The sequence below is a fragment of the Siniperca chuatsi genome, linkage group LG16 (genome assembly GCF_020085105.1).
Source record: "Siniperca chuatsi isolate FFG_IHB_CAS linkage group LG16, ASM2008510v1, whole genome shotgun sequence".
NCBI lineage: Eukaryota > Metazoa > Chordata > Actinopteri > Centrarchiformes > Sinipercidae > Siniperca > Siniperca chuatsi.
The window spans coordinates 8,297,488-8,310,081 of NC_058057.1; the positions used below are offsets into that span (position 1 = coordinate 8,297,488).

Below are 12,594 nucleotides of genomic sequence, written 5' to 3' on the forward strand. Positions count from 1 at the left end.
CATGTTCCTGATTATACTTACATGCTTTTACTTAAGTAACATTTTCAATGCAGGACTTTTACTTGGAATTTTACAGTGTGGTATTACCTAAGTAAAGGATCTGGATACTTCCTCCACCACTGCAGCTGACAGGGAAGTCTTGTACTTCCCGCACTGCTGCAACGTTTCTTGGTCATTGGGACACAGACTTATCTAAATATCTCTGGCACAGTTTCCCACTTTGGTAAAAAGACATTTCCTCCTTACAAAATTTCCTTGGTATTTCTAGTGAGTGACAGTTCCTAGCTACTGTTAAGCAGTAGTAGCAGGGCAGGACGGAATATTTAAGTACACTATGTTCCTCTTATGCCGCTCAGGGACTTTCAGTGTGGTGACTCAGAGACCAGGTGACCTTGCCTCAAACAAGGAAATCCCAGACTGCGTGACCACTTTTGTCTGTGTATCTGTATATAGTCTGGGTGATGACTCTCTTCATCGTCACTTTGTGTAAGTGAGAAATGATGCTTGTTTTACAATGCGGAAAGGCCGCGAAACAGTAGTCACGTGGAAGGAAATAACACTCATGCTGAGTGGAGGAAACACACCAGTCAATGCTGTTCATATTCATAAACTTTTAAACGTTTATTCTGAACAATTTTTCGTTTCACACAAATTATGTAGAGGTAAAAAAATAATATCTCTGTATTTACAATATATTACATGTCTTGTCTGGTATATACACATCAATATATATTTATACAGTATGTAGAAGGACTATATGGAGGTCGTGGTCTTGCTTTATTATGGTTTTTTGGTGCAGATCATTCTGTGATCTGGACCGGACATGACCAGACTGGACACCGTCTTCATTCATGTTTGTGGTCGCAGGACCACCGCCTGTGGACTTGGACCTGGACGGGGGACGTGGACTGATGTGTCCCACGTTGTGGGGCCGTGGCTGGGCAACCCAGTAGCAGCTTCACTGTCGTTCTCACCACCAGCAGAGGGATGGTTCTGTTTACTTTCCGAACTTTATGTCATCGTACAGCTGTAGGAAAGAAAATCAAAAACATTAGGAACCCATACTTTAAAGACAAAATACATATAAAAGCTTAAGCTGATATTGCCCATGGAGACCATTAAATCAGAAACTGACCTCATCTTCCGATAGGTCCCCATCCTCCATATCGCTCTCATCTGATTCGCTGTCAGGCAGCTCCCTCAGCTCCTGCGCCGTCTTCTCGTACAGCTGGCGGCGGATCTCTTCGTTCTGGCGTCCGTAGGTGAGGTGGTACGCCGTGAAGCCGCCATAGTTAAAGCAGTTAACGTCGGCGCCGAGGTTGAGGAGGCAACGGACCAATGTGGGGTTCTGGAGATCCACGGCTAGATGGAGTGACGTCCGTCCACTGCACTGTTCCTATGGGCAACAACATAAAGAAACAATGTTAGGTTCCTGCTGCATGTGACCGAGCTTTTCCCTTTTGCTAAACTGGCTGCCTTTTGAGTTAATGACACCTACCTGTGCGTTGATGTCTGCACCCAGCTGGACGAGGTTTTCAACCAATGAAATGTAGCCGTTTATGGACGCCAAGTGGAGACAGTTTTGTCCTGTGAAGAGAAAATCAATAAAAGCTCAGTTAACAACCAAATGCAAAAACTGCTTGAGTGAAACATGACAGTCTGTGTGTGTGTGTCTTTAGGGGGTGCTATTTTAGCTCAAACTTACCACTGTAGTTGGGGAAGGACACGATGGAGGTGAAGTGGCGGTGGCAGTTCTGGGTAATGACGCTGAAGCAGGCGAGGGAGCCCCTCTTGCAGGCGATGTGGAGAGCCGTGTTCCCGCTGTCGTCGGACAGCAGCGGGTCACAGCCAGCCTTCAGGAGCCTCTCAACCAACTGGGGCTGTTCTGTGATCACTGCCAGGTGGAGGGCAGTCTGGGGGAGGACACATTTATAAGATATATTGAATTATTATCTTGACTTTAAAGGCAATTTGTGTGTATGATGGGAAAGGTAGGGGTATTTAGCTGACATCATCTGGGTTTGATTTTGGTTATTACCTGTCTCTGGTGGTTCTGTTCGTTGAGGAAGGGGTGATTGTGAGACAGTTTGATCATCTGGAGGGCATGTTCTGTGGCTTCATGAATGATGGCCAAGTGGAGAAGCCTGTGGGGTGGAGGGGAGGGGGAGAAAGAGGTAGAGAGAGATTAGTTAAAATAGTGCTTTTCAAAAAAAACCAAAATAATAATAATAATATTACGCACGGAGGAAATGGTTCCAGCCAAATAAGAAAGAACAAAGCCTGAGCAGTGGAGTGTTTCGCAAGAATGGAGTTTTGTCGGGTTATTTCCACCAGTTGTGGCTTGACACATCTGATGCTTTATCAGTTCCTGGCAGCAGGCCAGGGACTTTCCTGAACTCGCAAAGCGGACTTTAGCACCGCCCAGAATGCGCTCTCAGCCAAAGTACACACACACACACACACACACACACTGAGTACGCGCTGTGCTGCTGCACACACACACACACACTTTTAAAAGGCCTCTTGTTTTCGTGCAACTTTCGACATTTTCATGCGTACTTTTGTAGCTTTTCAATGCATTGGGTTTCAAGTTTAGATGCTGCGCTCTACTGCAAAACTCCCATTTGATTTGCGCAGAAGGGTGGAATTTGCAAATGCGTAATTTGCATTATTAATAAAGATTTAGAGAATTGAACTTACGTGTCACCATCTTCAGTCACTGCACTTCTCCAAGGCTCGTATTCCGGTGGGACATCCTCGCTTATGTTCACAGTCATGTCCTCAAAGTCGTTCACCAGCTCGTCCTCCTTCAGGGAATCCAGGCCGCTGTCAAAACGGTCCTCTTGGCAGGGCAACATTTTCCCGTGTTTGGGCTCCATGTTGTCCAAGTTATAATCCATTTGATTGTGGTTAGATACTCTGTGGACGTCCATGTTGTCTTTGCGACTGTCACAAGAAGCAGCTCAGGCTGTTTTCTAAGGTCCGGGCAGAGTGGTGCAGCTGAGGGAGGCGCACTGGGTTTTGTGCGCTCGGCTGGGCGGAGCCTCGGCGGGGATTTCCAATTGACTTATCTTAGAAAAAGCAAGGGAAATCACACCGTGCTGTGCTTTTGTGAGAAAAATCCCCCCCAAAGAGACTCAGAATGAAAACTTGTAGTTTCCTATTAGACACCTATTTTCACCTGTGATGTAGGTTAGGGGACATGCCATTATTTATTTCAATGAATGAGACACGATGGGCATGAATGAGAGGGAGACAGCCCCTGCTCTTGAAGAATTCCCTTCTGCATTGGGGGAAATTATCTGTTTCAAGTGGCTAACCAAAGTAGCATTACATATTTTCCATTTCTTTTCCATTTTTTGCCTAATTGGCCAAATTTAAATCCGCTCAAAAAGAGACATCCGAGTTTCCAATATGAAGTTCAGTTCAAAGTTCACAGTGAACGATGAACTATAGCCCACACCAAAACTAATAACCACACTGTTACACATATAACTGCTCTGAATTCTGTGGCTTTCATAACCATATAGATAAAGCTCATTTTGCTTGCAAAGCACATTTATATTTATGCTACACATGTAAATACCACGGCATGTAAGGAATACATTTTAATGAACTAAAATGGTGTGTTGATCATTACTGAAGAAGAATTTGCAACATTACTTGTATTCTACTTAGCTTGAGCTGTGAGGTTAAAAGACTAGTGTAAAAACACATGTATATGTGTGCATGTTCTGCATGTATGTGTTCTCTGTGTATTTGTCTTCTCTCTTTTTTTTTAAATTCCACTTAAGATTGGCATTCTGTCACCATCAAACACTTTTACAGTCTCAGAGTTGGCAAGCCTCTTAAAATTTCCATTAATATGATCAGACCTGCCAAATATGTCCCCATTGCATAGGCATATGATGTTCGGGTTTTTGTGACCTACACATGAATGGGATTTGCATGAGTGAAAATAATGCATGTGGTAAGGTTGTCACAATACCAGAATTTTAAACTTTGATACAATACTAGTATAAAAAAACGATACTCGATACCTCTTTCAATGCCAAGGCAAAAAGAAAAAAAAAGTCCTAGGCCCACAAAATAGGATATTTTTTCTCTTTTTTTAAATTAAACCAGCTGATTTTCTTCCCCATTGTTTCATCTCTGCAGCCTTGGGGTTTTTTTTTTTAATAGCTTTGGTACTTTTGATACTGTCAAATGTATAAGTAACGAAGCTCATATCATTTTAAACGCGCAAGTATCCATACTTTTGACAATCTTAGCATGTAGTGAGATAACTTCTGTTATGAATTGCCGCTGTATAAATAAAAATGAATTGAATAGTGTAAAAGCACAACAAACTTACACCCAGCATATTCAGGGGTCAGACAGAAAAAGGTGACAGCACATTTGTTTCTGTTCATGGTTACACTACTAAGCGCATGTGGAGGGGGAAAGATTCTAAAGTTTCCTTGTGGAGACCCCCTTATGAAACCAACACTGCATGTTCCACAATAGGATGTTCTGGACTTACCCGTCTAGCATTGCAAGTGCTTAACACACCCATGGAGGTGAAATCCTGCACAAATGAACTTTGGTCCTGGAAAACACTGTTAAATCATGCTTTTGGACTCAGACTTTTGGTAGGACTTTTGAATATTTTCCTTGTCTTTTTTGACACCCAGCGTTGTGACTTTCTTTGTGATTTAAAAAAAAGAATCTGTTTTTGCATTCGTCCCACAGTTGCTTTGAGGAAATTCCTTTCTGTTGCCCAACATAGTGGAGATGTGCGTGAGACAGAGTTACCTGTCTGTGCTCCCCTGACATTTAAGATAAAATTCCCAGGATCACTTCTGTGTACATTGTGAAAGGTAGGCTTGGTGTACACATAGCAACAGTATCCAAGAGCAGTGAAGCATTCACACCTCTATGGGACGATACTCAGTTGCGATTACGCTATACAAATCAAACACACACACACACACAGGTACACTCCCAGTGACTGTGATGTCACTATCTAATGCAGCCTACTGTATCTCTGTCTGAGTGTGTGTCACGTCAGACAAACGTCACTCGTGCAGCATCCCCTGTGTGCCTCTTGAATTCCACACATTCTTTAATCTCTTCCAAGATGCATCTCGGGACAAACTGTTCTTGCAGTCCTGTGTTTTTTTCTCCTGTTGCCAAGATAGCGTGCTTGTGTGTATATATTCACCCCACATGGGAAATACTGGGACTTCTGCTTTACATCTTTGAGAATTGTAATTTCTTTGTAAAGTTGTGCAAGTGTTCTTGTCTCTACTTGCCTTGTGTTTACCGCTGGTTGCTATGGACACCAACCACTGAGAAAGTACTGACGCCAGTTCAGTGTCAAGTGCTGTACATTGCCCTCTGCTTGTGTGTTGGTAAAACACAACTTATCTGAGTCAACAAAGTGCCTCAGGGGGCGTCACACCCTGTTGCTGAAGTGCTTAAGTCATGAAACTCTCCCATTTTCTCGACTGACCAACTAACAGCAACCTCATCCTGCATCCTTTGAAAAAAATGGTTACGCTGTGCAGCTACGCTTAGTTGATGGTTTATTAGGTACAAGCTTTCCTGCCGAGAGCTAGACGAGAAGATTGAAACCACTCTCACTTATGGTATTTATAGAGCTAGAACCGGAAGAGCTTACCTTAGCATAAAAACAGGAAGCAGGGGGAAACAGCTGGCCTAGCTCTGTCCAAAGGGAAAAAAAACTATGCATAGCCATACCTCATATGTTATTTCTATTTTGTTAAATTTGTACACGGATAGAACATGTTAATTAGTCAACTTTAGGTGGTGTAGGTAGGCGTATTGTTAAACTTTGAAGAGAGCCGGCTAGCTGTTTCTGCCTGCTTCCAGTCTTTATTAAGCTAATATATAGACTCCTGGCTCTAGCTCCATAATTAGCACACAAATATTCATTCAATTCAATTTTATTTATATAGCGCCAATTCTTAACAGAAATTATCTCATTGCACTTTTCATATAGAGCAGGTCTACAGCATACTCTTTCTGATATTATTTACAGAGACCCAACAGTTCCCACCAAGAGCAAGCACTTGACGACAGTGGCATAGAAAAACTTCCTTTTAACCGGCAGAAACCTCAAGCAGAACCAGACTCAGGGTGGAGTTGATACCTGAAGGCTCTGGCTCCCATGCTACTTTCAGAGACTCTACTTTTGGAATGCATGACCCTCCCTCCACCATAAATAACCAGATTTTATTATATTCGCACCAAAGGTAGGTAGTATCAGGGTGCGAACTACAGGGGAGCCGGGGGAAGCTTGGCCAGGGGGAGACATGAGCTGACATGACAGTATGCTGTTCTTGCCATGCATTTCTATTTTTTTGTATCTTCATCATCATGGATCATGCATAAAAGTAGGCTATTGATGAATGAATCATGCATGAGGGTGATTCATCATTAATTCACTTTAATAAAGATATCGGCATGCATGCTATTCTTGCCATCACCAGTGAAGCGTGGGGGCGCAAAATCATAAACTTCACTCACTTTAACTCAAAGATCAGACATAAATTCCAGGCCTCTGTGGTCGCTTCTGTTTTAAGGTAAATGCTTTTCCCAATTAACTGTATGTTCACTTTTAGCACTGTAGCCTATTGTATGTGATGGGTGTGGATGAGGACTGGATCCCTTGTAGGCAGCCTGGACTATTTTTCTTGGTATTCACAATGCTCATGCATGTGTGTGTTGTTATAGGCTGGTTTGTCGATATGCGACCCTCACATCTGATGTTTTAATTGTACCGAGAAATGATTGTGCTCATCTGTATGTGATGGGTAACTTTAACCGTTGTTGATGAGGACTGGCGTGCTGTTTTTGATTTAATGCTCATACATTTTTTGCTATTTGACCTATCCGTGTCTCATTTGTGCCAATAAATAAGCTTGCAGCTATGATGTTTGTTTGTAAGAGTCAAAAAGTGAGCTCCCCCGAAAGCCATGGTATAGTATTTGAGAAAATATAAAGCAAAGGCTGACGTTTTCCAACCATTACGTTTAATTGCGAACCGTAACTCTTAAACCTTGGCCCTCTGACCCCCCTTCGCTCAGCGGGAAATAAAACAAACTACCAGCCCAATTTACTGTGTCCTCTCCTATAGTAGCTACTCAAAAGTTACCTATGACAAATTCTGAATATAGTAGGACCTCACGGTTCCCCTCGCTCACTGTGGCTGTCCACCAGGAGCACATCTCCATACTGCTGATGATTCTGCGGCACCGACTACATCCACTTCTTCCCGCAACGATGCATTTGCCGAGGTAACGTTACGCAGGCTGGCTAGCTAGCTAGGCCAGTGGCTAACGTTTTTAGCCAGCTAGTTTCATCTGAAAGCTCCAAATGTAGCCCACCGTCCAGGAAAATCTGAACAGGACTCACACCACGTTTCATATTTCATATAAACTTAGTAGTACAAAAAAAATAACTTTAAATTAACCTGGATGTGTTGTGTCAGTCTTATGCTGCCTACTACTGCCCCTACAGATATAAAACGTTAAGTTACAAACACAAGGGCAAGTTGCAGCACAAAACACAGGGAGGCAGTCAAACAAAAACAGAAAGCTGCTTTTACACAACGAAAATCCTGATAAATCTAATATCACAGATATGGGACTCACTATTGTCCCACTTGCATCGTGTCCAATGGGCGGTTAAGGTAGGGCGAGAGGACCAATGAGGTTAAGGCAGGGGTGGGAGATACCAAGTTTGGTGATTCCCGTCACCATTTTGAAAAGAAAAAACATATTTAAGATAAATACAAAACACAACAATTTAAAGTTGTATATTCCTCTGCTATTGCCAAAATAAAAAAACATAAGTCCCTCCCCAGTGCCCCCCCCCCCGAACAGTCCCTAACTCATGGCAGGAAAGCAAATTGTTGATTCCCAAAATGTTGAAAATGTTGAACTATTTGTTTAAAGGCCCAGTATGTAGGATTTAGTGGAATAATGTAAATGGAAATATTATATTCCATTTATGCCAACAGCTCCTCCTAAATGTTACATATGTTCCAAGCACATTATACCGCTCCTAGCTTAGCTGTTTAAAAATAGCTTCAGCTTCCCAGATGTGCGCATATCATTCATGACAACTTCCCTCCTGTTTCAGAAGGAAGCTATCACTCCACTGTTACAGTAATCACTCAGTGGACAGTCAACCTCAACCCATTCATTTCTTGTGTGGGCTCGGTGACACAGCAGTTCTACACCCAGAGTTTACACAAACTACACCCACTTTATATTTTCACAATGTGTGGCTTGATATAAAAAAAAGGAGTATTTTAGTATGGCTGTTTTGCATGGCTTGTATTAAACAATGGGTAGGCATGCTCGCTGTTTAATGATGTGAGTCCGTTTTTTTGTCAGAGGGACTTCACCACAACTATGATATATGAAAAGAAAATATTCTAGGTGTTTGTTATCTAGCGTAATTACATAATGCACACGTCTGCCATATTTCATTTGACATGATTTTAATTGAGTAATGAGGAGAAGACATGAATGACGATCATATGAATGAAGATCATAGTGTGTGTGTGACCTTTACACTCATGACCTAATCCAATGATCTCATTCAATGAGTAGCAAAGGGGAAAGGTACAAGGAAGGTCATTAATTCTGTGCGTTTCCCAGAACAAAGAAAAAAAAGCTGTTCAAACAGGTTTCCGTACCTATGAAGAGAACAAAGTTATTTCCTTTCAGTGGCATGTGATGGTCATGAGATTTTGATGGTATGAAGGATGGGAAAATAGTGTTTCAGCATCTTTCTTTTGCTATAGCTTCTGAAAAAGTGACTGAAGACATCTGAGACGCAGGCTATTGATTGAAACTTTCAAACTGAGGTGAAAAACTCGGAGATCCTCCCCTTTGTTGCCTCGGTTTCACGCTGAATGTGCAAATGCATACTTTTTCGGGGAAGCGTGGGCGTTTTTCGAAGAAGGGGTAATACCTTTATTTCCCCTTCCCAGGCATTCCCACGGTGTTACGCACACACAGAGGGATTCGTTGTATGCGTTATCATGTGTTGTCTTACTGCCCTACTGCCACCAGGTACCTCTCATGGTCATAGTGTCCCTGTCAGGTCTTATAGGAACACATTAAAGGGTCAGCTCAGTTACCCCTGGGGGTATCTAGTCATGCAGATTTAGGTTTTATTTGCAGATGCTTTGAGATATTTGTGTCTGGGATTTCTGAATTTCTTCAAAGGAATAGTTTGACTTTTTTGGGAAATAATCGTATTTGCTTTCTTGCACACAGTTAGATGAGAAGATCGATACCACAAATTTGAATCTAGAGCCAGCAGGCAATTAGCTTAGCTTAGCATAAAGACTGGAAACTAGGGGAAACAGCTAGCCTGGCTCTGTCCAAAACACCGAAGTGTAAAAACAAAAAGTTGTGGTTTTATTGTCATCACCGTGAGGTTGCCAGGCAATCAGGGGATACTGCCCCAAGAAATATTTCCAGCATGTAACTCCCCGTACAATAAGAACTTGGCAGTTTTTATTTACTTGGCCTCATTTCAAATAATTGCTGCCGCGTAGTCAACAAGCAAGAGATTTAAGAGTGGCTTTTGAGGCATGAATAGAGGAAGCTGCAGTAGTTCAAAGGAGATAAGATAAAATCATCAAAGATCTTCTTCAACTTGTTTTTTGATTGTCATTTTTCAGTCGTAGGAAGTAGGTCTTCACTTGCATCTCTACTTGTTCTTCAAAAAGTTAAGTCAGTGATCTGACCATTGGGTTTGTTGTGAAAGATAGATCACCAAGATTCTTAGAATACGGATTCTTTCAAATTCAGTCACAACAATATGAAACAGTTTGAAAGGTTAAATTATTTTGTATTATTTTAGTATATTAGTATTATATATAGTAGTATTATATAGAGTAGTATTATATAGTAGTATTTTAAAGTATTAACTGCAAGCCTAAAATCACATCAGAAGAAAAAAGGCAGGACATACAGCCTGTGTAAGTGAGTATGGTTTGAACATGCAAAGCAGTTAAAACAATGCAAATAATACTGTACTAAGAACTTCTTCCAGACACAGTTTTAGTGTTGCTTTAAGTAATACAATTGGAGGAGACTTGGAAAACATGCCAGTTGACCATAAACTGTGGTTTACTGTTTGGCTGTCTTTTCATTCTTGAGTTTCTTCTTTTGTATGCAACTTTATTGATCGTCCATCGTGACAGGAGGCTCTATTGTGGACTGTATGAGACTATGAGGGGAAAAAAAGTTCAGTATTGTGAAATAAACCACAAAGACAACTCAGACTTTCTGCTATCACACTGTACTGCCCTAAATACAAATTAGACCAGCAAAGTTTCCTGACACACTTACAGCAGTGTGAAAATGGATCTGACTGGCAATGTGTTACACACCACGGAAATAATGAGGCTACAAGACAAACCGCAAATCAACTTAGCAAAATCTTTCTATGATATGTTATGTATTCTCATATGCATTTTTGCCTCTTGTGGGGTTTCAGCAGGCAACTAAAACTCCAGCTTCTCATTTTGTCTGTTGATGATAATACACACTGGTTTTAGTTCATGTTTAATGTTCATTTTTACAAATATGTAACTCGAATTTAGCAATATATTGATTATAGTATTGGGCATTCTTATAGCATTCATATATAGCAAGTGTTAATGTTCATTATTTCTTCATCAATGTTCCTGCTTTTTATTCATCTGTTTATTCATGTATCCAGTCATCCGTTCTTAAATAATACCTCTATAGTTGCTATTTTAACATTATTATGAATTTCAGTACTAGAATAAATCTTACTCTTCAGGAATGGATTCAAATTGAAGAACTGGGGAGCTGTTGTTCAACCACCTAGCAGAGGTCTTTATCGCCATTCTGTGGTTGAAACGTGAATTGCAGATTCTTTGATCGCAGGTCCTTCTCCCTGCCAGTTATCACTAAAACTATTTATGGATAGGATAACAGGAAATGGCTGTTTTTGGCTAATCCAGCTCATACATACCTGACAAATCAAGCTACTTTATTACATTGATGCAAATAGCATACCAAAATCCAATTTTGTCATGTAGCAGTATTTACATTTACAACAATGGCCTATTATTCCCAGCAATATTAAAGGACAATTACCTAGGTATAAATTGTATGGCAAAATCTCTGACAGTCTAAAAAAACGGATATATCATATTCCCCGGCCCTGCGTACAAAATAGATAGACACATCAACTACTACATTTGGTACCCTCTCTTGACAACAAGTAATAAGAGATAAAATTCAAATTGTCTTAATTCATAAATACAATAATGTATACCAATAATGAACTGAAATCCAAGATAAGCCTACATGTGAGGACATATCTGTCATTACATACATGTGCAAGTGAATCTACTGGAAAGGGTTTGTTCCACATTTTCAGAAAGGAAAAAGTTCTGCTTCCAAAAATGCTACGCATGTCCTTATATAATACCAGAGTATCATGTCTGATGTAGAGGGGTCGTCATACAGCATATGATATTTTCCAGAACAGTGTTTTTTGATATCTATGGCCAAACCATCCTGGTGTTTTCGTGTAACATTTTGGCAGCACTCACTATGGTGTGTACACTATATATTACACAGCTTTAAGTAAACCCCAAAAAGCAGGTTAATCTCATAAGAGGTACAGGTTTAGAAATGTTTTCTCTCCACTCCTTTCATAATCATTTCTGATTCAAACTCAGTAAGCTTAACAATGAATGTTAATTCTGCTTCCTAGCCTAGTTTCCAAACTACTAAATGTTGGAATTTCAAAATGAGGCATCTTAATGAGCGTATTCTGTAAACAATAAATATGATCAATTATTTACATACAAAAGCCTGCACAGTGTTTGTCTCTTGTGCGTGAATTTGCATACTTACGACTACAACACAGTCATTTTGTGACGTGCGAACAACCAGCACTATAAACTAGTCCCACACTCCCAACTGTCCATCACACTAGTAGACAACACCACGGATCCAGCCTCCACCCACTCCTCAGTCTGTCCATCAATACCACCCAGGTGAGTGAGAAGAGAGTCAAGCAGGAAGTCGTGACAGCCCTGGGGTGCTTGAATCATCTGCCAGTCAGCTAGCAAAGGCTCTCTAGCACCTCTTCAACATATCCCTGCAGCTGTACAGGGTGCCTTCACTGTGAAAACCTCCCGTCTGCTTCCAGTGCCAAAAAAAGGGATTCAAGTTCCCTGACTGACTGTGATGATGGCACTGACTGCATGTATTAAAAAGCTTTGAGTTTGGACCTGCAGGACTAACACATTCTCATTCATACCACTCTGTGGTATGCTACCTACCTCTTTCCACCTCAACAGTATTCATTGTCTCCTGTAGATTTATTAGTATAAATACAACTCATATTTTCACATCTTGTACTGCTGTAAAATCAGAGGTTTACTCAGTTTCCAACATCCTTAGGCTATGCCTTTTTAGAATTTAGTGTTGATCTGCACAAGTAACAAGACAATAACCCATAAAACTGCATCAGTTTCCTTTATAAAGGGTTTATAAGTAACTAACAGCTTTGTTGATGTTA

General features: G+C 40.9%; 1 protein-coding gene across 1 annotated transcript; it reads right to left on the reverse strand.

The window, feature by feature from the left end:
• Nucleotides 1-596: 596 nt before the first annotated feature.
• Nucleotides 597-3,034, reverse strand: nfkbiaa (nuclear factor of kappa light polypeptide gene enhancer in B-cells inhibitor, alpha a). The gene is made up of 6 exons (XM_044169761.1): nucleotides 2,701-3,034; nucleotides 2,039-2,144; nucleotides 1,706-1,913; nucleotides 1,499-1,587; nucleotides 1,136-1,396; nucleotides 597-1,027 (listed from the first exon to the last, which is right to left on the reverse strand). Exons 1-6 carry the CDS (start codon nucleotides 2,931-2,933, stop codon nucleotides 998-1,000), a joined length of 927 nt encoding a protein of 308 aa, XP_044025696.1. The 5' UTR covers nucleotides 2,934-3,034; the 3' UTR covers nucleotides 597-997.
• Nucleotides 3,035-12,594: the final 9,560 nt, after the last annotated feature.